The 26,239-nt window shown below is 41.6% G+C and overlaps 1 protein-coding gene across 7 annotated transcripts in view; it reads left to right on the top strand.

The window, feature by feature from the left end:
• The window catches only part of akap13 (A-kinase anchoring protein 13), a 174,892-nt gene extending 152,207 nt beyond the window's left edge, over nucleotides 1–22,685 (top strand). For 6 of the 7 annotated variants that reach the window (XM_037540397.1, XM_037540401.1, XM_037540398.1 and 3 more), the window contains 14 exons: nucleotides 1,225–1,350; nucleotides 1,605–1,722; nucleotides 5,633–5,884; nucleotides 6,514–6,590; nucleotides 8,865–9,046; nucleotides 10,341–10,423; nucleotides 11,115–11,297; nucleotides 12,920–13,075; nucleotides 13,592–13,662; nucleotides 14,434–14,478; nucleotides 14,975–15,025; nucleotides 15,952–16,392; nucleotides 20,599–20,908; nucleotides 21,790–22,685. In XM_037540397.1, coding sequence (XP_037396294.1) covers nucleotides 1,225–1,350; nucleotides 1,605–1,722; nucleotides 5,633–5,884; nucleotides 6,514–6,590; nucleotides 8,865–9,046; nucleotides 10,341–10,423; nucleotides 11,115–11,297; nucleotides 12,920–13,075; nucleotides 13,592–13,662; nucleotides 14,434–14,478; nucleotides 14,975–15,025; nucleotides 15,952–16,392; nucleotides 20,599–20,908; nucleotides 21,790–21,848 — 2,154 coding nt within the window. In that variant the 3' untranslated portion in view covers nucleotides 21,849–22,685. The remainder of the gene's footprint in view (nucleotides 1–1,224; nucleotides 1,351–1,604; nucleotides 1,723–5,632; nucleotides 5,885–6,513; nucleotides 6,591–8,864; nucleotides 9,047–10,340; nucleotides 10,424–11,114; nucleotides 11,298–12,919; nucleotides 13,076–13,591; nucleotides 13,663–14,433; nucleotides 14,479–14,974; nucleotides 15,026–15,951; nucleotides 16,393–20,598; nucleotides 20,909–21,789) is intronic. The other variant, XM_037540399.1, reaches the window with a different exon arrangement.
• Nucleotides 22,686–26,239: the final 3,554 nt, after the last annotated feature.

Genomic DNA, 26,239 nt, shown 5'->3' with positions numbered 1-26,239 from the left:
AGATGTTTTTCTTTTCTAACTCTGCGTTTTAAAAATCTCAGACGCTGCCAACTCGAACTCCACCGCTCCTCTGATTACCTTCCTGTGTTAATGTTGATTTTGAAATATTACAGTGGTGGTGAATAATGAGGAGACGGAGCTGAATGTGTCTGTTTATTAGGAGGAATAACGTTAACGCGCTTGGCTAAAGCGTTTGGTAAATGGAGACTGAAACTGAGGAGCGGTGACGCTCTGATAAACAGCAGGGGGCGCTCTTCAAAACTTAAAGATGAGATGGAAATTAAGATCAGATTTGCTTCTGTAAAACAAATTTGTGAAGAATCTTATCTTGACCTGACAGCTTAAGACAGGATGATTGGAAGTTTCTGTAATATGGCCCCTGTTCATGTGTTTTTGTTTGTTTGTTTGTTTGTTTATTTATTTATTTATTTTTAAAAATGAAGTTTGTAAACTAAACTACATAAAAATCTGTGACGTTTTGCCTTTGCTAGATCACATTTTCAGCGTTTCAAATAAATGCAACAGCAGTGCTGAGATGTTTTTTTTTTTTTAAGGGGATAAAATGACAAATAGCCTCATTTTATATCAGTGCATAGCAAAAATTATATGGTAGAAGTCAATCATCTTCATCCTAGTCAGTATACAGTACTAGGCTAAAGTCTTGGGCATGGAAACATTGTTTAAACCGTTTCTCTCAGCGGTGAGTGTGTGGTTGCTTGTTAAATCGTTTTATCGTTACACTCTTAGAAATAAATGAACTATGCAGGTACATGATTCATTCATCAAGATACAAACAATGTAAGTGCACCCTCAAAGGTACTACAGTGGTTTTAAGGCCCAGTGGTGTACATTACATGAGTTTGTTTCTAGTGGAAAAGCCATGGTGTTTTTGTTCCCTGACTAAAGGTACTGGGATGTACCCCTGAGGGGACCACCACAGTGACAAGAGGGGGACTGTCCCAGTGACAGTGTCATACCTTTTTTATGAGTGTAGAATAGATGCAGCTAAACATAAGCACAGTAAAATGTAACAAGAATTCCTAGCACGGTCTGCCCAGATAAGCACATTTTAAATCCAGCTTCCTTAAACTTTTGCACAGTACTGTAAATCTAATGGTACTCTTGAATTGGTCTTGTTCTGCTGGCAGCTGTAGGTGTAGCTCTGAAGCTCAGATCAGGACGTCCTGAGTTACCCGCTGTTGTCTCTGTTGTGTTTCGTTTCAGGTTACGGGCTTTAATGCAGAGAGGATGACGAAAGTGTATGGAAAGTTCTGCAGCCGCCACAACGAGGCTGTAAACCTGTACAAGGAGCTTCACGCCAAAGACAAGCGCTTTCAGGCTGTCATCAGGGTAACAGACACCACTGCCAGCAAGAATCTGCAGTTTCCTAACAGTTTCCTTCACTTGTTTCCAATGATCAATAAGTCAAACAGTTCAGCAGTGTTTCAAGTCCTATAGGCCATATGGGGTGGGGGTGGGGGGGTGGGGGGGGGCTCCTAATTGTGTAGTTGAGACGTTTATTGGCTTCATTCCATTCAGAACATCGCAGGACCATCCACTCTCTGACTAATCTGGTGATTATTACAATTATTTTCTTCTCTTAGAAAATGATGAGCAGCCCTGTTGTCCGGAGGCTGAGTATCCCTGAGTGCGTCCTGTTGGTGACCCAGCGCATCACCAAATACCCAGTGTTACTGCAGAGGATCCTCCAGCACACCAAAGGTAAAACTCCAGCCTCGTAATGATTCAGTAAAGCAGTGAGTACCAGGTATCAACCCATATGGTTTACCTGAAAAAATATGTTTTTCCCGCAGTCTTGGTTGGAGGGGTGGGGTTGGGGGCTCGGGTCGACTTTTCATTCTGATAGTAGAAAAGGCTTTAAAGTGGACCTTACTTTTAAAAATGCATAATTGTTCTCCAATATATAGCAAATAAACAATAATTGTGTATAAAAATTTGCGGAGGTGCGTCTCTGTAGAGGATGTGTAACTTGTTCACAATTAGAAAATCAACAACGTGGAATTTGAAAGGGGTGCCAAAACTTTTGCACACGATGCGGTTAAGTTGCAGCTGATTGAACCTTCAGCACACACTGTGAGGAAGATGCACTGACAAGTTCGTCTGAACGCTGTTCCGCTCAGTCTGAGGAGCAGCATCTGCATCTTGATTTGCAGTGATGTTGAGATTAACTGGTTTCGTTATTGACCACAAATAAGATCGTCATGAGTTCCAGGCTGTGAGAATGTCTGAAGCTGTGATGAGGTTCTGTGTTAAACTTCTTGCTGATCTCAGTCAGCTGTGAACCAATAGTTTCCTGTTATCAGTGTTCAGATGACAGGAAGAGGAGTGCGGAGGGCTGAGGGTCTGAACATTTCATGTAAAAGGCGACTGAAAAATGACAAACATAGAGATGCAAGGTTTTGATCCGAAGTGGCTGTTGTCGGAAACAAAGCCTCGTATCCCCAGAATGGTCACTTTACAGGAGAAGGAAAAAACCCTACTTTACTTTTAATGTAAGTCAATGGAACCAGAATTTTTTCCAAGTCATTTTGGGTCGTTTATTTTAGTCCACTCATCATGAAATTTACACACAATGTAAAGAACAACAGGCATTATATCAAAGACTGAATAATGATTTTAGAATATTATTTTGCTCTATGGCGACCAAAGGTTTATGGAAACAAGGTTGTGTTCCAATCCCGGCGAGATTTTTATTCATCCATAGGAGTCACTGGTGTTACCGGTCGTCATTGGTGTTCCCCATGATAAAAACACCAGAGACGTTTTTAATGGAACATGAATTTTACAAAGTATCTGCTACAGAGCATCAAACCACATGCTGTCAATCATGGAACATCCACTAAAATGTGGAATTTAATCCATTTGGGTTATTTTATTTCACAATGACCTAAAAGTCGGTCACACCAGTGACGTCAGCTAAAAGCTTCATATGAAATCTTAAGCTAAATGAGAATCTCTGAGAAGTAAAAGACACAGTGGACTTGATGGTGAGGATGAGCTCTTCTGTGGTGCTTGGAATTCTATATGTTTGATTTACAAACCAATATTGGTAAAATTGGTGGCACAGAAATGTTTATTTCTATATATTTTCAAGGATTCAAGGAGATTTTATTGTCATTCGCATCACATGGTACATGAGGTGGAACGAAATTAAGATCTCATGGTCCAGTTTACACCCAAGAGCTGTTATTAAAATAGATAAATAAATAGAAAGTACACAAGAGAGGGAGAGTAGGAGAGTAGGCAGTTAGCAGCAATATGAAGTCCAGAGTGCAAGTTTGCTATAGCAGCATGATATTGACTTAGAGCAGTGGATAAAGTGTCTAGATAAAGTGTCTCAGTGCGGTTTAAAGTGACAGTGCCTGTAACAGTACTTGTTCTTGTAAGTGTCAGTTGGAATTTAGGAGCCTTACAGCTTCTGGTATGAAGCTGTTTCTGAGTCTGGTTGTTTTGCACTTGATGCTCCGCAGCCTCCTGCCTGAGGGGAGCGGGACAAAAAGTGCATGTGCTGGGTGGGTGGGATCCTTCCTGATGCAGGTAGCCCTTTTCCTGCATCTGGAGGTGTAAATGTCTGTGGTGCTGGGGAGGCTGACTCCAGCAATCCTCTGTGCAGCCTTCACCACCCTCTGCAGTGCTTTCCTATCTGCAGCAGAGCAGCTTCCATGCCACACGTTGATGCTGGAGCACACGACGCTCTCCACCACACATCTGTAGAAGGAGGTGAGGACTGCCCTCCCGAGTCCAGCTCGTCTCAGCCTCCTGAGGAAGTAGAGCCGCTGATGTGCCTTCCTGACCAGAGTGGAAGTGTTGTTGCTCCAGGTGAGGTTGCTGCTCAGGTGCACACCCAAGTACCTGTAGCTGTCGACCACTTCCACCTCAGAACCTCCAATGTGCAGAGGGAGGTGGTCATGATGGCCCCTTCTGAAGTCCACAATCATCTCCTTCGTCTTCTTTACGCTGATGCAGAGGTTGTTTTCTCTGCACCAACCATCCAGGTGTTCCACCACCTGCCTGTAGTTGGACTCATCTCTGTTTGTGATGCATCCAACCACTGCTGTGTCGTCCGCAAACTTCACAATATGACAGCCTGGATGGATAGGTGAGCAGTCATATGTAAGCAGTGTAAACAGGAGGGGGCTCAACACACAGCCCTGAGGGGAGCCAGTGCTGAGGGTTATGGTGGGGGAGGAGATGTTGTGGATCCTCACAGACTGCGGCCTGTTGGTCAGGAAGTCTAGGACCCAGTTGCACATGGAAGAGCTCAGTCCAAGTGAGGAGAGTTTTGTTATCAGGGTCTGAGGAATCATGGTGTTGAAAGCAGATGTGAAGTCCACAAAGAGCATACGAACATAGGAATCCTTCTGCTCCAGGTGGGTGAGGGCAGTGTGGACCACAGAGGAGATGGCATCCTCTGTGGATCGATTCCTCCTGTACGCATACTGGTGTGGATCCACAGTGACGTTGATGGTGGCTTTGATGTGGGTCTGAACCAGTCTTTCAAAGCACTTTGTTACTATCGGCGTGAGGGCCACTGGCCGGTAGTCATTTAGACCCGTCACTGCAGAGCTCTTGGGGACCGGGATGATGGTGGCAGTCTTCATGCAAGAGGTTGATCCTCCTCAGCGTCCTCCTTACTTCTGCTGGTGTCACGCTGAGGGGCTCCTCTCCTGGTGAGTGTGTGAGTTTGGTGCTGGGGGGGTGTCAGGATTCTCAAAGCGGGCGTAGAACTTGTTGAGAGCCTCAGGCAGGGATGGGTCTTTGGAGCTTTGTGCAACGTTGGATTGCATTTATTTAATGCACAGTTACGGTTTAATAGCTGAATTAAACATGTTGCGAAAGTGAAAGTTATGACAACTTTTTTCAAATATTGCAAATAAATAGAAATTGTGCACAATTTACTAAAAGATATACTGACTTATAGTGAGGAGAAAAACAGGCTAAAATATGGTGAGTGTGCGCTGCTGCAAGTCGCCCTGTAAAGCCTGAAATCATTTCCTGGGGTTCACTATCCTGGGAAAATGATTTTAATTACAATTGTTACCCAAGTTTATGTGTCACGTACTTTTTCATTCATTTCGAGATGTTAAATATTGAATAGGGTCAAACTGACCTCAAAGATAATAGTAGGGTTTAAAGGCAGAGGTGTCTGGTTGAGAGTTTTTCACACCGCGTCGTACGTCTTTACGTATTAACACCACACACAGACTCAAAAAGAAGGTCTGGCTCGATGTTTCGGCTTCAAATGATCTCAAAATCAACATCATACTGATGAAGATGTGATGACAGTAATAGGTCATCCTCAGAGACGCTCCTTCACCGAGTTTAGGCTGCGTTCTCTGAATTTTCTTTCAATCAGCAGATTCATCCGCTCAGGGAAGGGGGACGAAACACAACACACACCACAAAATGTTCTTCTGCACGTTGAACGCAATTACACATTTCCACCAGAGAGGTCTCCAAATCCCCAAACAAAAGTGTGGGGTGTCACTTTTTAGCTGTTTTATTGTATTCAAATCTATGTATTTGATCGCTCTTTATAGCCTGTGTTGTCATCTATATGTGCACCAGTGTTTCATAAAAGTGGCCAGTAAAGTGTTTCTGGTTCCCTCAGATCCAGAGGAGGAGCAGGTGGACATGACTGAAGCTCTGCAGCAGGTGAAGGAGGTGATCGCAGCCGTGGATTTGAAGGTGAGCGAGTATGAGAAGAGACGGAGACTGAAGGAGATTCACAGCCGCACGGACAGCAAGTCCATCATGAGGATGAGGAGCGGCCAGATGTTCGCCAGAGAGGATCTCATCAGGGGGCGGAGACTCATACACGACGGACCACTCCAGCTGAAGAATGCAGCCGGACGACTGAAAGGTGGGCTGGATGGGTTACTGAGACCCCCTTACCGCTGCTCACTTCATGTGTCCAGTATCTGGATTGTATCCTGATGAGATTTTGCATTTAGCCAAATGCGTCTCTGGTTAGTCAGACTAAAATCTGATTGTGTGAGATGGAATATGCAAATCTGCTCATTAAACAGCAACCAATTACCAACAGTTTCTGTTCAGCCTCTTACTGTTTTGCACAGTGGTGTCTGTCCATTGCACTATTAAGTATTTTGTTTTGTCCAGACCCCAAACGTGTGAGTCTACATGGTGCTTCAAGAGGTCTGTATGCATATTACCAGGTTGAAGTGGCACGAATCCAATTTTTTGCCCTAATGTGAATCAGATCTGATGTTTTTCAGGTCTGTGTGGACACACATCTGATCTTTCAAATCCCACCTGAGCCACTTGCACATATGGTCCTTGATCGGATCCGATTCGTGGCCATGTGACCTTAATGTGACGCTCAGATCGGAATTCATGTGCTTTTTTTTTCACAGCCGTGCACCATCATTCAGCGCTACCATGGCAGTTACCAGCTTAGCTAAACACAGTAACAGCCACCCTGAAGTCTTGACTTTTGTTATGACCGAATTTGCTGCTGTTTTGTTTCTGCAGATGTGCAGGCTTTGCTGCTGTCCGACGTGTTCGTGTTCCTGCAGGAGAAAGACCAGAAATACGTTTTCGCCTCTCTGGTATGTTTGCTGCCTTGCTGGGCTGCCTGAGATCAGTCTCAGAGCGAAACAGCATAATACAGATGTATGACTTATACTTTGCGTTGTCCATCAAAATCTGAGGACATCAAGCTTTTCAAAATGTTTTAAGTCCCCTGCCGTACATTTTGTCTAGTAATTTATTTTGTTCTAAGGTCATTTTATAAAGTTCATATTGGTTTATGTGCCGAAAACTGTTTCATTTTAGTCATAATTCATTCTTGCATGACTGTTTTCCTGCCTCTGTATATCCCTTAGAAACATGTTTATGTTGCTGTGCCTTTAAGACCGATATATGTAAATGAGCTCTGTTCTGACTGGCTGCGTTGTATTGGGCCTCATTCAGAAAGCAGCCCAGACCGAAAGTCTATAATTTCAGCATGAATGATTCCAGCTGAACTGATGTTGGTTGAATTGACAGATATATTTAATGCAGTAGTTTTTGTGACACCACAAAAGCAGTGAATTCAAACTCTATTTCAAGAAAGCAAGAAAAGTTGTTTTTCATGATATTTGCCCTTTAATACAGATGAGAATGTTTTCTTTGCTGATTTGCAGTAAATTACCGTATTAAAACCTAATCAGGCATATTTAGAGGAAACTATCACATGTAAAAGTTCTCGCCCGTATTAGTTACAGTGCAACTTTGAGAATAAAGCCACACATTTTCTCCCGCTGTTGTGATGTCAGACCTCATTTACATGAGTCTTAAAGGGGCAGTAACAGCCAGCTTTAATACTAGGGATAAAGAAAGGATAGAAAACATACATGTGAAAATGAATGATGACAGTTTTTGGTGCATATAATCGTACAAACATTGTAGGTGGACCTCAAGGAGAAAGATAAAGTACAAGAAAATGTCGTATGTCGCTGCTGTCAGAACAAAACCTCGTATCTCCTAAATGACAACTTTACAGGAGAAGGAAATTATGTATTAGCAGCAAGAGTGAAAGGGAAGGTTTACAAGACAGCAGTGCGTCCTGCTATGATGTACGGTTTGGAGACTGTGGCTCTGTCTAAAAGACAGGAGGCTGAGCTGGAGGTGGCGGAGATGAAGATGCTGAGATTTTCGTTGGGAGTGAAAAGGATGGACAAGATTAGAAATGAGCAGATCAGAGGGACGGTGAAGGTGGAGCAGTTTGGAGATAAAGCCAGAGAGGCCAGGTTGAGATGGTTTGGACATGTGTTGAGGAAGAATAGTGGATATATTGGTCAAAGAATATTGGAGATGGAGCTGCCGGGTAGAAGGAGAAGAGGTAGACCTCAGAGAAGGTTTATGGATGTAGTGAAGGTGGACATGGAGATGGTTGGTGTGAAAGTATGAAATAGAAGTAAAGAGCAACAGGCATTTTCAAATTATGCCAAAATCTGAAAAATTATAAAAATGGAGATGAGGTTTTGTTTTGACAGCAGTAATATGGGCATTTGAAACCACCTTTTGGCAAAACTGTGTCAATGTGTTTTTAACAAGTTTTGAAAACTGAAATCATTATTTAGATAAAACCTGGTTTTCAAACTGAGGAAAATACTATGTTAATGAAGTTGAGTCAGAGTCTGCTTATGAGGAGTCTGGCCTCGTCCTATTTCCCCTTATATCAAATTCAGGACAGTAGAGGGCGCTCACAAACGCAATTGTGACCTTAATGAATGGTGCTGTATGGAGCTCAATGGCTAGAAAGTTAAAATAGTTTCTAATCACTCACCCAGAACTTCCCTTTAATTTTAGAGAGTAGAAGATGTTTCACTAAAAAAAAAAAGAAAAATCACCTGTACTTTTCCTTTTTTTTTTAATTTTTTTGTTTCTTTATTTTTTTTTTACCATTTTTGGCAGCAGGGTGCAAACATTACTGCTACTGAGTGCTGATTGGTTGGTGAGCGGAGCAGCTCATTGGCTGTTTGTGTTCACAGACATCATGAATGTACATGAGGAGCTGTTTTAAACTGCTGTACCTTTAAAGTTTAAAAGCTTTTAAAAATATAATAGCGTTGTTAAAATGTAAATAAATCTTTTCTTTTACTTTAAAAATGTTTAAGCATTTATAAACTGTGATTTTGCTCAAATGCTCCATATTAACCATTCATTTTGGACTCGCTCAGGAGCGCCCTCTAGTGTTAGAGAAACCCAGAGCACATTAGAGTGAGAGTTCTCCTCTCTACAAGTTCTCTAGCTGAGTGTTAAGCTAAAACTATACAAGCCAAAGAATTCAAAGTGTCCTCAAACGTCTGACAGGTTGTGTTCTCTGTATTTCCATGCAGGACCAGCGTTCTACGGTGATCTCTCTGCACAAGCTGATCGTGAGGGAAGTTGCTAACGAAGAGCGTGGCCTGTTCCTCATCACGGTCGGGATGGACAAGCCGGAGATGGTGGAGGTTTACGCCAGCTCCAAAGTGGAGAGGAACACGTGGATCCAGCTCATCCAGGACGCCATGCAGTCCATGTGAGTAGCTTTAGCCGAGCAGAGCCGGGCTAGGACATGGACCAGGACCACACAGAACAGTTTCAGAACCAGCATAACCAAAAGCTCGCAAGCTAGACAACCTTGACTATAGCTGCCTGTCGCTCGTTCATTCATTTATCCATATCGCTGTTGTCGGAAGAAAACCTCACTTCTCTAAAACGGTAACTTTACAGGAGAAGGAAAAAACCTACTTGACTTTTAATGTAAGTCAATGGAACCAGACGTCTTTCCAAGTCATTTTGGGCTGTTTCTTTTTGTCCATTCATCATGAAATTTACACACAATGTAAAGGATAACAGGCCTTTTCAAATGATGTCAAGAACTGGAAAATGGCAAAAATGGAGATACAAGGTTTTCCTCCCGACAACGGTGATCTGCATTGTTTGCTCGTCTGTTCTTTCATTCATGTGTTGCTTTATTTGTTCATTCATCCATCCATCTGTCTGTTCATCTGTGACTTAAAAGCTGGATAGTTTGTTCCGTATGAGGGGCGGAGCAGGCTATGAGTTCCAATCAAGCTGCTCATTAGCCACGCCCACACAGTTCTATGTATTTAAAAAAATAATTTTATTCAAGCTTTGCTGGATGTTTAGTATAACGCTCAGGTTCAGTATCATACAAGCATTTGTGTAAGTTATTCTGTGTTTTCTAGAAGCATTAGCACTACTGCAGTGCTATACAGCGTTAAGCTATGCCATATTAGCTCAAACACGGCCTACTTACCAAATATTGAAGTTCAAATATTACCCAAACAGTAATGTGTCACTTATTGATACAGAGACAAAAAATATGATCACAGAAAACAAACAAAACTATAACATGCACTACAAACACTCCTCCCTCACCTGAACCGGAGTCTTTACACTTTCTGATTTTCCACTCAGAGCTTTTATTATTATTTTTATTTATTTATTTATTTATTTATTTATTTATTTATTTAGATTGAGCCAGTAGGTTTGAGGTTTATCTCAAACAGTATGATCTCCACAGTATGATCGCATGGATTTATCAGGAAATGGACATTTGGTGATGTTCTCAGGATTCTCTGTTGAGGTCACTAAATAAGCTAAACTACCCAGTTACTGAGCTCAGAACGTTCCAGGTGTTGCGTGTTTGTATTCACAGCCTGGCCACTTTATAAGAAACACTAGCCGTATAACTCCACTATAGGACTGTAATAAATTGTCGTTGTCATATGATGCTGGTGAAAATCTTGTAAAAGCAGCGGGTGTTTGTGGTGGGGATGTTCTGACCGTCTCTGATGGTCCTGCAGAGAGAGAGAGGACGATGAAGGAATCCCAAGTGAAAACGAGGAAGACAAGCGACTCCAAGAGATCAAAGCCAAGGAGATGAGAGGTACTTACACTCGCCTTTTTCATGTTATTTTATCATTTAGTCATTGTCTTTAATTTAAAATCATTTGACACCTGCCAGTTGTTTATTAGAAACACCTGCCTCATACTTCCATTAACTGGCCACTTTATTAGAAACACCTACCTTGTATTTCCATTAACTGGCCACTTTATTAGAAACACCTACCTTGTATTTCCATTAACCGGCCACTTTATTAGAAACACCTTGTATTTCCATTAACTGGCCACTTTATTAGAAACACCTACCTTGTATTTCCATTAACCGGCCACTTTATTAGAAACACCTTGTATTTCCACTCTCTGGCCACTTTATTAGAAACACCTACCTTGTGCTTCCATTAACCGGCCACTTTATTAGAAACACCTACCTTGTATTTCCACTCTCTGGCCACTTTATTAGAAACACCTACCTTGTGCTTCCATTAACCGGCCACTTTATTAGAAACACCTACCTTGTATTTCCACTCTCTGGCCACTTTATTAGAAACACCTACCTTGTGCTTCCACTCTCTGGCCAGTTTATTGGAAACACCATAAAGAAACACTTTTCTCAGTTTAGTACAAATAAATATTAATGTCCTTTGCTGATCTCATCATTTCAGCTGTTCCTGATTTCTCTTGTGTGTAAGTGTTTAATGTTATTAATGTTATTAATGATGTTGTGCTGTTCTCAGATCTGCTGCAGAAGAAGGACGAGCAGATCGTGTGTTTGTTGGAGGAGAAGGTGCATTTGTTCCGGGAGCTCTGTGAGAGCGCGCCTGCGGAGGACGCCGCGCTGCGCAGCAGGATGATGTTCAGGGCCACCAGTGAAGAGGTGACCAAAGGAGAGCCAATCATCAAAGACGCTTTAAAGGAAGGTGAGGATATTTGTTTTGGCTACAACTGACTTACACTTGAGAGCGAAAGCTCGACAAGTAGATCTACACTGCTTTCTCACTTAATAAAGATGGTTCTTCAAGGGTTCTTTAGTAAAGGCAATGGTTCTGTTTAGAACCATGAGTTCTGTATAGAACCATTTTAGGCTTAAGTGGGTCTTTGCATGGTGAAAGGGTTCTTCAGATTGATTGAGAGTGGCTTCTGTTGTTATAATGTCAGGCTTGGTACAATATAAGAACCCTTTTTGGTGCTATGGAGAACCCTTTTCAAAAAGTTTCTATATACAACACATTCTCAATCAATCTGAAGAACCCTTTACCATGCACAGACCCACTTAAGCCTGAAATGGTTCTGTTTAGAAAACTTGGCTTTACAAAAAAAAAAAAAACCCTTGAAGAACCATCTAACCAGCAATATGTTAGCACAAAGCTAAGAGTGATTCATATGAACATTTTTGTCTGTTCTAGATTCAACTCGGACATTTGAAGCCTGTAGCAGACATTATCATATCCAAGCTTGTAACAGTGTTAACCAAGTGTTACAGTGACTCGAACTAGAACTCTAACTAGAACTAGAACTCTAACTAGAACTTAGACTACGACTCGTGTTCACAGTCAGTGACCTATCTAGAAATTCCAGGCATTGAATTCCTCTGTCACTTGTTGGTAGGTAACGTGGAGGGCAGGGGTCACAACCCAAATGATAAAAGAACCATCTCGTGCTTTCAAGCTGCCTTAGGAGTTTTATGTCCACTTATTTAAGTAACGGTTTGCCGTTTTAGCTGTAAATATGTCTCAGTATGTGTTGATGTAAAGTAAGTCAGTGGAACCAAACGGCTGTCCAAGTCATTTTGGTCCGTTTCTTTTGTTCCATTCATCATGAAATTTACACACAATACCAAGGCCAACAGGCCTTTTCACAAAACTATATCAAAAACTAAAAAACATGGAGATATGAGGTTTTGTTCCAACGGAAGCGATAGACTCTGCTTTAAGCTTTAGCTCAGCTTTTCTCGCATCTCCAGCAGGAAACTTTCCCACAAAAGTAGAACAGTTTCTTGTAAAATGCCTCTCAACGTTTGACTTTTTACGAGGCTGAAGTCGCTTCTCATTCACCAGCTTCGTGTTCAGATGTTCCCGTTCCACCTTAAATGGTACCTGAGCAGCCAGAATGTACCTGCTGCATCTTTTTAGGTGAAACGGGAGAATTCAAACGAGAAACTTCATCTTCACGACTACTTAGCATTCGTCAGTTTCTCGTTGCAGATTAAATGTTTCAGCTGGAGACCAGCTGGAGTGATTATAAACGCAAATGAGTCCATTCGTCTCTAAATCATCGATGTTCATCTTAAATCTCTCTCGTTACCGTGTCGTTAGCTACTAGCTGGGCGAGACTGTTGTCTGTGTTGCTATGGTGACCAGCAGTCTGTGCTGATCTTCAGGGTTAAAGGCTGAATTAGCAGTTCTACATTAACTCCAGAGTTTAAGACCATTTACTGTTAAACTGTGTTGAACGATACACAATGAGCTTATTAAATAAAAATGAACTGAATATGATATTAGTGATATCAGTAATGTATATTTGTCTTGTGGTGTGTGTGCAGTGGAGAAGCTGCAGGAGCTGGTGAACGGCAGTGTGTGTGGAGCGCTGGGGCAGCAGGTGTGCGCGGGGCAGGATAGTGCGAGTGTGAGTTTACCGCGAAGAGCCGAAACATTCGGAGGATTCGACAGCCACCAGATGAACAGCTCGAAGAGCAGAGGTATTTTAATTTGTTTATTTTACTTAAATTAGAAGAATGTTAGGCCTCAATTGACTCGTTAGAACTGGTTGAATGTCATTTGGCCTGGGGTGCGCAAACGTATGCATTGGAGATGTGGTGTTGGGTGGGTGGGTGTGTGAGTGTGCTCTTGTATTTCTATACTTGTGAGGACCCCATGTCCTCACTATGATAGGACTATAATTTTTTTGCTCAAGTAAAGACATTTTGCTGGTCCTAACTTGAGCGTGTGTTGATTTCACCACAATTACTTTTTTTATTTGAAAACTAAAAGAGCAGAAAGATGGCCTTTTAATACTGAGGTTAAGGTTAGGATTAGGTTTAGGTGAAGTATTTTGTAAGCTACAGTAACGCAAAAATCAATAGAAACGTATGGACGTCCTCATATGTATAGCAAGACGTGTGTGTCTGTGTGTGTGTCTGTGTGTGTGTCTGTGTGTGTGTCTGTGTGTGTGTCTGTGTGTGTGTGAGAGGTTAACTCATATCTTTGATTTCCAGAAGGAGAGAAAGAAGAAGTGGATGAGTCAGCGGAGCTGCGGAGGACTGAGTCAGACAGCGTCCTGAAGAAGGTGTGTGTGTGTGTGTGTGTGTGTGTACTGGAGGTACAGTTTATTGTTCATACTGGAGCTACAGTTTATTGTTATAGCCTAGTTTAGAGCGAAGTGTATGGTGTAATTTGTCATATAGTTTGTTGTGTAGATTTAAGATTAAGTTGTAGTTCATAGTGTACCTAATAGTGTAATATATAGTTTATAGAGTAATGCATAGTGCAGAGTATAGTTTAGAGAGTACTTCACAGTGTAGTAGTTGAGTGCAGTGTATAGTTTAGAGTGTAGTTTATAGAGTAAGGTTTAGTTTAGTTTGTAGACTAATGTGTAGCGTAGAATGTAGTGTATAATTTACAGTTTAGAGTGAGGTTTATAGTGTAGTGTATAGTTTAGATTATCATATAGCATAGATAATAGTTTAAAGTGCAGTGTATAGCTTATGGTGTAGTGCGTTGGTGAAACATTTACTTTATAGTTTATACTGTATTTTGTTAATGTAGTTTTTACTTTAAGTATGTTTAGTTACTGATGTGTCTTACTGTGGCTGGTGCTGTGCTGTCTGGGTGCTTTCAGTCATCCCGGCTGTGTTAGAGCGGAGTTCATAAAATTCTAAGTAGTCATTAAAATAACCTGCGTCCTGCTGATTGAGGCTGTATCGCAGGGCTGATGTAGGTGAGATGCTGATGTTGATCTCTGAGCTGCAGTGTTGCTGGCAGGCGTTTACTGTGTGAGAAGTTTGAGTAAATAAAGACCAGCTTTGTTTGAGTGTGTAATTACTCATCTCTTCCACAGGGGGGCAGTGCAAACCTACTGCTACTTCTCAAGAGGAACAGTGAGGTAGGAGAAACATCTGACCTGTGTGTGTGTGTGTGTGTGTGTGTGTGTGTGTGTGTGTGTGTTAGAGATCAGATGAGATTAAAGGTGAATTATTGTTAGTGCAGTGGTGAGCAGCACCACTTGTTACCTGTTTACTCAGACTAAACGAAATTAAATACCTCACTGTGAAAGTCAGGCATTTAGAGCGTTTGATCTCTAAAGCTGTCTCACTCGGCCCTCTTCTCTCTTTCACGCTCTCACTCTCTCTTTTCTCTCTCTCCTCCCTTCTCTCCTCTCTTTCTTTCTTTCTCCTCCCTTCTCTATCTCTTTTCTCTCTCCTCTTCTGCTATTTACTCTCTTTTATTCTCCTGTTTCTCTCTCCTGTCTTCAATACTTTCTCACTTTCAAATCCTTCTTTATCTCTCCCTCTTGTGTGACTTTCATATTTTTCTCTCTTTCTCCCCTCTCTCCTCTCTTTCTCCCCCCCCCCCCCCCCCTCTCTCTCTCTCTCTCTCAGCAGGTACTCCAGAGTGTCACTCGTCTTCACGACCTTCTGAACACATTACAGGTGAGTCACTGCAGCGCCCCCCCCCCCTTCTCTTTATGTCCTGCTGGCTGTGTCACCTGAACCGGTCCTGTTCTCCAGGCAGAGAATCAGACTGCAGCCTTTAAGGCTTTAATGCCAGTGCAATTAGAAGCCAGTCCACTCTGTCTGTTCATAGACGTTTTACTGAACCGTATTAAATATACACACCTCCTCGTGTCTTCACTCACTGTCCACTTCATCAGCTCTGCTGACCATGTAGATTCACTCTGTAGTTCTACAGTTACAGACTGTAGTGCTTCTGTTTCTCTGATGCTTTGTTACCCCCTTTCACCCTGTTCTTCATTGGTCAGGACTGTTAGTGTGTTGCGCTGGTGCAAGTGGATCAGACACAGCAGTGCTTCTGGAGTTTTGAAACACTGTGTCCACTCACTGTCTGCTCTATTAGACACTCCTAGCTTGTCCGGTCCACTTGTAGATGTGAAGTCAGAGACGATCGCTTCATCAGTGCCCACAGGACGCTGCCCACAGGACGCTGCTGGCTGGATGTTTTTAGTTCTCAGCCCAGCAGCGACACATCTGCATATCACATACAAATAATATCTGGACAACAGTGGTGCTGTGTTCAGAATGACCAATACTGAATGGAGTAGAGGGGGCAGATGAACTGTGCAGGAACAAGGTGTTTCCAATAAAATGTGGACTTATAGGGTAGATGTTTCTAATAAAGTGGCCAGTGAATTTACATGTAGGATGAGTGTTTCTGATAAAGTGGCCAGTGAATCAGAGTCAAAGTACTCTCACAGTTCAATACCAGACATCTTTATACGCCTATATCAGATGCACTATTGCCAAAGCACAGAAATGCAGTGTTTCAGATGGTTACTGCACATATTGAGCAGTAGTAATAGAGGGAATAACAAGTGCTAAAAACTCTCTCTGTCTCTCAGGCTGTGGTCGTTCAGCAGGACACCTTCATCGAGGATCAGCGCCAGGCCCTCCTCAGTGACCGTCCCTCGGCCTCCTCCCGCCAGCCCTCCGTCTCATCCTTGTCGTCCTCATCCTCCTCTTCTTCGCGGCCAGCGTCTCTGATCGAGCAGGAGAAGCAGCGGAGTGCAGAGCGGCAGAGACAGGAGGCGGAGGAGAGGAGGCGCAGGGAGAGAGAGTGGGAGCAGAGGGAGAAGGAGGTGCAGCAGCGAGAGGAGCGCGTACACACTTTAGAGGAGGAGAACACGAGGGTGACCAAGGAGCTGGACGAGGAGAGGAACGAACTGCAGAACAAAAAGGAGGAGTATCAGAGAGACCTGGCCAGGCTGAGGGACAGTCAGAGGAGGCTGGAGAGAGAGAAGGAGCAGCTGTACACGCACTCAAACCTACGGCAGGGCGCTGAGGTGAGGACCAGGGCCCGGCCCACGTCGACGACCCACAGGTTTATCTGTAGCAGAACGATAAAAGGCCCAAATATGATTGAACAGCCATGTGTTTTCACCCAATATACACCGATCAGGCATAACATCCTTGTTTCTACGCTCACTGTCCATTTTCTCAGCTCCACTTACTGTATAGCTGCACTTTGTAGTTCTACAGTTACAGACTGTAGTCCATCTGTTTCTCTGATACTCTGTTACCCCCTTTTACCCTGTTCTTCAGTGGTCAGGACCCCCATGGACCCTCACAGAGCAGGTACTATTTGGTGGATCATTCTCAGCACTGCAGTAACACTGATGGGGTGCTGGTGTGTTAGTGTGTGTTGTGCTGGTTTGGGTGGATCAGTCGCAGCAGTGCTGCTGGAGTTTTTAAACACTGTGTCCACTCACTGTCCACTCTATTAGACACTCCTAGCTTGTTGGTCTACCTTGTAGATGTAAAGTCAGAGACGACAGCTCATCTGCTGCTGCACAGCTTGTGTTGGTCATCATCTAGTCCTTCATCAGTGGTCACAGGACGCTGCACACAGGACAGTGTTTTTGGTTGGAGGACTGTTCTCAGTACAGCAGCAACAAGGAGGTGTTTAAAAACTCCAGCAGCACTGCTGTGTCTGATCCACTCAGACCAGCACAACACACACTAACACACCACCACCACATCAGTGTTACTGCAGTGCTGAGAATTACTGATTAGGCTGAGTGAATAACTGACTCTAAATGTAGGTATTGTGATATATACCGAGTCAGTTCTACAGTTTCTCATTAGGCTGAATGAATAACCGACTCTAAATGTAGGTATTGTGATATAAACTGAGTCTGTTCTACAGTTTCTCATTAGACTGAATGAATAACTGACTCTAAATGTAGGTATTGTGATATAAACCCAGTCTGTTCTACAGTTTCTCATTAGACTGAATGAATAACCGACTCTAAATGTAGGTATTGTGATATAAACCCAGTCTGTTCTACAGTTTCTCATTAGGCTGAATGAATAACCGACTCTAAATGTAGGTATTGTGATATAAACCGAGTCTATTCTACAGTTTCTCATTAGGCTGAATGAATAACCGACTCTAAATGTAGGTATTGTGATATAAACTGAGTCTGTTCTACAGTTTCTCATTAGACTGAATGAATAACCGACTCTAAATGTAGGTATTGTGATATAAACCCAGTCTGTTCTACAGTTTCTCATTAGGCTGAATGAATAACCGACTCTAAATGTAGGTATTGTGATATAAACCGAGTCTATTCTACAGTTTCTCATTAGGCTGAATGAATAACCGACTCTAAATGTAGGTATTGTGATATAAACCGAGTCTGTTCTACAGTTTCTCATTAGGCTGAATGAATAACCGACTCTAAATGTAGGTATTGTGATATAAACCGAGTCCGTTCTACAGTTTCTCATTAGACTGAATGAATAACCGACTCTAAATGTAGGTATTGTGATATAAACCGAGTCTGTTCTACAGTTTCTCATTAGACTGAATGAATAACCGACTCTAAATGTAGGTATTGTGATATAAACCGAGTCTGTTCTACAGTTTCTCATTAGGCTGAATGAATAACCGACTCTAAATGTAGGTATTGTGATATAAACTGAGTCTGTTCTACAGTTTCTCATTAGACTGAATGAATAACCGACTCTAAATGTAGGTATTGTGATATAAACCGAGTCTGTTCTACAGTTTCTCATTAGGCTGAATGAATAACCGACTCTAAATGTAGGTATTGTGATATAAACCGAGTCCGTTCTACAGTTTCTCATTAGGCTGAATGAATAACTGACTCTAAATGTAGGTATTGTGATATAAACCGAGTCAGTTCTACAGTTTCTCATTAGGCTGAATGAATAACCGACTCTAAATGTAGGTATTGTGATATAAACCGAGTCTGTTCTACAGTTTCTCATTAGGCTGAATGAATAACCGACTCTAAATGTAGGTATTGTGATATAAACCGAGTCTATTCTACAGTTTCTCATTAGACTGAATGAATAACCGACTCTAAATGTAGGTATTGTGATATAAACCGAGTCCGTTCTACAGTTTCTCATTAGGCTGAATGAATAACCGACTCTAAATGTAGGTATTGTGATATAAACCGAGTCTATTCTACAGTTTCTCATTAGACTGAATGAATAACCGACTCTAAATGTAGGTATTGTGATATAAACCGAGTCCGTTCTACAGTTTCTCATTAGGCTGAATGAATAACTGACTCTAAATGTAGGTATTGTGATATAAACCGAGTCAGTTCTACAGTTTCTCATTAGGCTGAATGAATAACCGACTCTAAATGTAGGTATTGTGATATAAACCGAGTCTGTTCTACAGTTTCTCATTAGGCTGAATGAATAACTGACTCTAAATGTAGGTATTGTGATATAAACCGAGTCTATTCTACAGTTTCTCATTAGACTGAATGAATAACCGACTCTAAATGTAGGTATTGTGATATAAACCGAGTCCGTTCTACAGTTTCTCATTAGACTGAATGAATAACCGACTCTAAATGTAGGTATTGTGATATAAACCGAGTCTGTTCTACAGTCAGTCTATGGGCCTAAGTCTTTTTTTTCCCGCTGTGTGAGCTTAAAAAATATCTATTTGTTCGTTTGTTCTTGTTTCTGCAGTGAAAGTAATTAGTTAAGAGCTTCTTCTACCTTTTCACGTCCTGAAAAAGTGATATAACTGTCATACAATGGAGTAAAATTAAAAAGCAGTAGCTCACAGATTAGTGCAGTCATTTCTGCAATTGTTAATGCTCATATTTGATCCTTTGGCCTTAATCCGTAATCTAACCCAAACATCGGAGTGAATGGAAACCCCTGAGCCAGACACAGTACTTTTGTTTGTCCTCCTGTGGAGCATATCAGATCCATGTAATACCACAGAAAAGCAGTTACCCTGCAGATACAGAAGGATATCTGCATTTGACTCATTTTATTCATCATATTTCAATATTTGCAGCATGCATAGGCCAGCTGCTAGCTTATAAATGTTCTCATACAATGACCAGCAAAATTTAGCATAATGTTTAAAGCGATAATTTGATTTAAAATATCAAAAAACTGTAAATTAGATTTTCTTTCATTTGGGTTACAAGAATAACTAACATTAATGGAAATGCTCATTCAGCTTTTAGTTTAATTTAATTTCTTTGCTTATGTAGCAGAATCACCCAATATTTACATAAAATCATGGTGTAAATTCAGTTTTTGAAATTCTGAGAAGATTTTCAGGTGTAGCGTGAACAGAAAAGTACATGGAGTTACAAAAGAGTTGTCAGATATACATCATTTACAGTTTATAGCACATTTATTTTAGCACTAGCAGTCGTGGGCTGGAGGTTATGGAACCAGCCTTGCGACTGGAAGGTCACCAGTTCGATCCCCAGCGCTGACAGTGCGTGACTGAGGTGTCCTTGAGCAACACACCTAACCCCCAACTGCTCCCCAGGAGCTGTGGATAGGGCTGCCCACCGCTCCGGGCAAGTGTGCTCACTGCCCCCTAGTGTGTCTTCACTAGTGTGTATGTGGTGTTTCACTGCACAGATGGGTTAGATTGTGGAGGTGAAATTTCCCCACTGTGGGACTAAAGGGTCTTTTAATCTTAAATTTTTAATTATAATGATCAAAATAGGTACATGCAGAATGTTGTGATTTAAAATAGTCCCAAAAGAAAACTTATTATTCCAGATTTTCCACTATTTTCCATCATCAACACTCCATATAAACTCAGAAGACTCGTGTAAGTTGACTGGTGGCTCTGGATGGTAAATAAAGTGTCTATATTTGTGTTGTTGTCGTGGCGACGCCTGGTTCCCATCACCATTGTAAACACATCTGAACCATCCCCTTTAACGCTTTTTCCAGCCTCTGTAGTTTCCATGTGGTTGCTCTTAAGTGTCCCAAGTCAAGTACATTTTTGGTGTATGAATTATAGAAAATGGTCAAGACAGAAGTGCTTTTATCATAATTTGACAGAAGTATTTTCATTTGAACACCGCTGTTCATTGTTTAGGGCTGATGGTGATCATTGAAATCAAAGCACGTCTGAGTGCTTTGACGTTTTACTCGCCGTCTGCTCACATGGTTAGATACGTATGTTCTTGTGATGTTTTGGCTCACTCTTCATCACCCTCCTCCTCCTCTTCCTCCAACAGGATCAGCCCCAGCAGAGGCCGCGCACTTCCTCCTCTGCCTCCGAGGACTCTCTAAAGTTCCAGATCTCCGGAGAACCAGCTGAGTCTGCGGATCTGTCCGCCTCTCTGTCCGCCCATGACCTGCCGTCCCGTGTGGACTCCAAACGCAAGAGCAAGAACCTGAACCCATTCTCCTCCGGATCCAGCCAGAAGAGCGGCGCCGCGGAGCCGCAGAGCCAAATCCCCTCCCGCCTGCTGCAGCTGGCCAAACCCAAGGAGAAGAAGGAGAAGAAGAAGAAGAAAGGCAAAGGCCAGCAGAGCCTGAACACGGGTACAGTAAACACACACTGACACACAAACAGAATGGAAAAGGCTTATGGACAGTGGAAACCGTTCAGCTTCATATCTCTGAAGAATTAGGGGTGGGTGATGATAAATAATTGCCCCCCTCTTTGAAGGCGTGTGATCCCTAAATGTAACTAAAGCCCAGCAGTGAGGAGCTGAACTTTCCCCTCCTCTGCTGTCGCTACAGATGGGCAGGGTCGCCTACAGAGCAGTGCTAGTAGCTGTTAATGAAGTGATGCTCTTTTTATTTGAAAAACACTTTATAGCACTGGATTATTATAACCTCAGATTGTTTGTAAGGTTCGTTTTATAGCACAATATTAAAGTAACCTGGGATTATTTCTACAGTTCGTTTAATAGAACAGGATTAACATAATTTGGGAATATATCTATGGCTTGTTTTATAGCGCAGGATTAATATAACCTGGGATTAGTTAGTTATATAGCACAGGATTAATATAACCTGGGATTATTTAGTTATATAGCAAAGGATTATTATGATATAAAATGGGATTATTTCTAATTTCATGGAAAACGAACGAAAGACATAGTTGCTATATGAAAAGCACAGAAGCCCTAAAGGGTTTTCATAGTTTTATTTACTGTTTTTCTCTTAAGTTTTTTTTTTTTTTTTTAGTTCTTGTGATATTTGTGTCATTGCTTTCCAGACAGGAGGTGAATCTTGGCCGTAATACAAGAAATGATGTTTACTGTTTTAATATCATATAAGAAAATGACAGATCAAATTAAGACGGTATCAAAACAGATGATTTAAAAGATCAAATTCTGTTCTCTCCTCGTTTTCCAGCAAAATTCAATCACGTTTGCTCCGCCTCTAAAACGCTTTCTGTTTGTGTTTGTTTGCAGAAGCTCAGGACGCAGCCGTGCCGGGACCTTCAGCGGACGGAGCAGTCTTTTTCTGCTGAACTGTCCTCCGGCCCCCGATTCCTCGTAGATCGTATTCTTCCTGTGTTTGTCAGACACAGTTAAAGTGCCTCACCCACCCGCCTGTGTTCAAAAACGCGGACGAGAGAAGAAACCCTTACTTTTTTTGTGCAAAAACCTGCAGAGTCTCATGATTTTTCTCTCTTTTCCACGCAAACTCTCACCCACATCAGCACTCACCTGGGAGTTTTATTGAGTGACTTCTGGCTCATCTTTCAGCTTGGTTGGTGTTGGTATATATCGGGACACCATGGGCACTTTCTGGAGACTTTTTCACCCTTTTGTTGAAACTTTTATTCGTTTGAGAGTAAAATCAGTGATTTCTCCTACAGCATGAGACATCAGACTTATTCTGCCGGAATTGGAGGAGTCCTCCAGGCCTTTAGGGGCGCTCTACCTTGCACCGAAGGAAGTTTGCCTAAAAGTCAGCACCATTTTGGGAAGTGGGTGAATTCCAGACACCACTAGCAATGGGACTGAGACTGTCTAGACGTTTCTCTCGTCGTCTTTCTGAACCGTTGATATACACTGGCGGTCAAATGTTTGGGGACATGTAGCTTTTTAAACTGTTTTTATTTAAATGAGCATGTTTTCTGTGTGACTTCCTAGGAAAATTCCACCCAATTCTGAGTCATTCAGTGTTTTGATAGGAAACTTAATGACCACCAGTTCCAGCATTGAACCTAGTTTTTAAACTGAATGCTGATGGTAAAACAGTGGAAAAATCTGGAATAATAAGTTTTCTTTGGGGACTATTTTGCCGCACAGCGTCCTGCATGTCTCCCTCCACCATGAATGGAGTTTAGGTTCTCTAAACTATCATAAAACAGCATCTCAGTCATCAGGCAGTGAATTCAGAACCGTTTCATGTAGGAACTTTCTGTGAGGAGCTTTTAGAGGTGGACGTCTGGTTCCTATCACCACCACTGTGAACGGTTCTGACTCTGAGTTTCTCTAGAACAGAGCGTTTCACTCTAAACTGCTCTGAGTGACACATTTTTACATCTTAACCATGTCATTATGCAGAGCTTCAGTGTAATTACCCTTTAAACCATCTTTAGACCACATGAAGCATGTGTGTTGTAGATAAAAATAAAGCATGTCGCTGCTATCGGAACGAAACCTTGTATCTCCAAAATGGCAACTTTAAAGGAGGAGGAAAAACATACCTTACTTTTAATGCAAGTCAATGGAACCAGACATCTTTCCAAGTCATTTTGGGTCATTTCTTTTGGTCCGTTCTTCATGAAATTTACACACGATGTAAAAGACAACTGATATTTTCAAATACTGTCAAAATGTCAAAAACTGAAAAACGACAAAAAATAGCGATACAAGGTTTTCTTCCGACAGCAGCGATATGAAGCCCGGAGCGTCAGCACAGGAGCTGCTTTACGATGAACTAAACCTCGACAGTGATTTGTGTCTCACATGATTGAAAAGCCAACAGCGAGAATGAAGCATTATAGAAGTCGGCAAAGTGTGCTCAAACTTTTGACTGGCCATTTAAGCCCGGTTTTTTAAACCACTGAGCAGTTTGGCAGTCAGTTTGAAGTTAAAGATTTTTAAACTACTGTAAGTAGACAGAGAGAGAGAATAGAGGGAATAGTACACCTTTCAGTTTTAAGTCTGATGAAGTGTAAGAGTTCTAAACTGGTATAAAGCAGTGGTTTTACTTTAGTCTGATCTTCCTCTTTTAATGAAAGTGATGATAATATTATGAAAGGTGACACTGAAGAGACAGTTTAATAACATCAGCTTACTTTTTGTTTGGTTTTTATGTTGTGTTGTTTTTTGTTTTTTTTTACAGTCCTTTGTGGTTTTAGTTTTATTTTAGCACTTTATACGGCACATTTTCTTTAAAAAGGGGGGCAAATCCGGCTTTAATCAGAGAGACAATCATTCAGCTCCAAAAATACTGCTCTTATTAATGGAGCAGAGCAGGAGAAATGAGATTTACTTTAAAAATCTTTATCTTATGAATGTTTGTACATTTTCAGCCAAACACAAAGCTAGCTTTGGTGTAAGCTAACACAAATGCCTGTTGCTGGTACTGCAATAGTGGTGTTTTTGTACATGGAATGATTTATATATTTAATAACCCGGCTAAGGGGAGCATGTTTATCACATTAATAATGGATAATCATTTAAAAGCCCAGACCTAAACTGTAAACACAGCTCGGGCAGCGTCTTCCCAGCAGTGATTGGCAGAAATCCGCTCGTGTTCCTGTAATTTTGGCCTTTAAATAATAGTAACTTTAAATCTGGGTCCACTGAAGGAGTCCTCGCCTGCAGGCCGGGCAAATTGTTACTCTGGGAAGAAAAATAGCCTTTTAAAAAGAGGAATAGCAACAGAAATGCTTTGTTCCGATTGAAAACTTTCAGTTTCTCTTCTCGTCATGAATACAGCTTTCATTTTCTCTGTCCAGTTCTCTTCCGCCTACCTGATGGGGCAATAATGAATGTCATAATTTAGCTTGTCTGTAGACACCCTGTGTATAACCTTTCATTTTTCTACCATGTAAAATCTTCCACAGTAAAACTGCAGCATGGTGCTAAACTGCCCGGACCACCAGGGGGCGCTTTGGCAGTTTTCATTCGCAGCAAGGTGCGAAACAATGCGGGATCATTCAGATGCTTTAATTTAGTGATGTTTATCTATTCAAGGGCTGCCATGTTGCACCAGATGCCTTCTCTTTTTAGAGAAATAGTCATGAAGGAGGATGATGGCCTTTATTTGAAGGCTACCTACGCACAGGCTTCATAATACATTCATAAGCTTTGAACAAGGTATTTGTAAAGCAGTACATGATTATGAACAGCTCATTTCAGGCTTCACAATGTGTTATAACGTAGCTCACTGTGTACTGACATGAGGGCCTGTATAGTAAATTGAGGTTTATAACACTGTTATGAAGCGTCGTTCTCAAGCAATGAAAGGTAAAAAGTCTTTAAAGGAATGAAAGTGACCATTTTAGTGTGAAATCTGAGTTTTAACTAGGCCTTGTTAGAACCCAATAAATTGCCTTAACTCATAATATAATCAGATTTTTACTGTTAATGTAATTCTTACATTATTGGGAATTTAATAGATTTTATATTGACTGTGTTTAATACCTTATTACATTATTGAGAAGAACAGAAGGGTCCCACTGTTGGCCCTGTGGTTGTGTTCGACTAATTTGACTGTTTTACTGTTTTTCTCCATCATAAATATAATTTTTCCATCTGATTTTCATAAGACTGCTGCTTTGTCCAGACTGGGACAGTTACAGTTGTAAAGGGAGCTGCTCTCAGAAGTGGAGGCTCTTTCTAAAAGAAGAATGACCTAATCTGAGACTTGGGGCCCAATCCCATTTATTATTTTTACCCCTATCTTTTGTTTTCGAGTGGCACCTTGCCCCCTGGAGCAGTTATAATCTTCCCTCTGAAGTTGGAGCCTCAAATAAAAAGAGCATCACTTCATTAACAGCTACTAGCGCTGCTCTGTAGGCGACCCTGCCCGTCTGCAGTGACAGCAGAGGAGGGGAAAGTTCAGCTCTTCACTGCTGGGCTTTAGTTACAGTTAGGGATCATAAGCCTTCAAAGAGGGGAGCAATTATTTATTATCGTCCACCCCTAATTCTTCAGTGATATGAAGCTGAGGTCATATATTCTCCAGATTCTTGTTCGAATTTTCCCGTTCCACCTTAAATGGTGCAGCAGCTCTGACACCTGAGACTCCAGAGTCCACATAGCCCCAACACTTCGCCCCTACTCCTGTATCTCAGCAAGAATCGGGACACCTTACCCCCAGACATCAGCATGCAAAACGGAGGGGTAGGGGCAAGGGGTGAAATGGGATTGGCCCTTTGTCTCATTGATGCTCCGGTCATTCTAGGCTGGGTTTTGATTCCTATATACAGCGCAGAATCACTGTAACAGACCCTTAATAACTGTTCTTTACATATCACATCAGTTTAAAGTGTGATACATTCTCAATAATGTGATAAGGTCTTGCAGTATTATTGCAGTTCACTCTTCCAAGAGATGGTTCTTCAAGGGTTCTTTAGTAAAGATAGCACTTCTGTGTACAGCCATGATCACTCAAAGAACCAACTGCATGCTTAAAGGATTCTTCGCATCGTGAAATGGTTCTTCAGATTGTTGGAGAATGTTATATAGGGTTCTATATAGACCGCTTTAAGCATGCATGTTGTTCTTTGTGTTCATGGTTCTATGTACTAAAGACAGTTTTTTTAAGTGTACCTTATAATATTGTAATAAGGTATTCCATTGTTGGTACAAATGTTATTACAACATCAGTTAAGACACTGTATTAGATTATTGAGCAGGTTATTAGATTATTGGGTTTTATTACACTTTTTTGACA

This window comes from Pygocentrus nattereri, chromosome 8, assembly GCF_015220715.1.
Source record: "Pygocentrus nattereri isolate fPygNat1 chromosome 8, fPygNat1.pri, whole genome shotgun sequence".
Lineage (NCBI taxonomy): Eukaryota > Metazoa > Chordata > Actinopteri > Characiformes > Serrasalmidae > Pygocentrus > Pygocentrus nattereri.
This window is presented reverse-complemented; position numbering and strand designations above follow the sequence as displayed.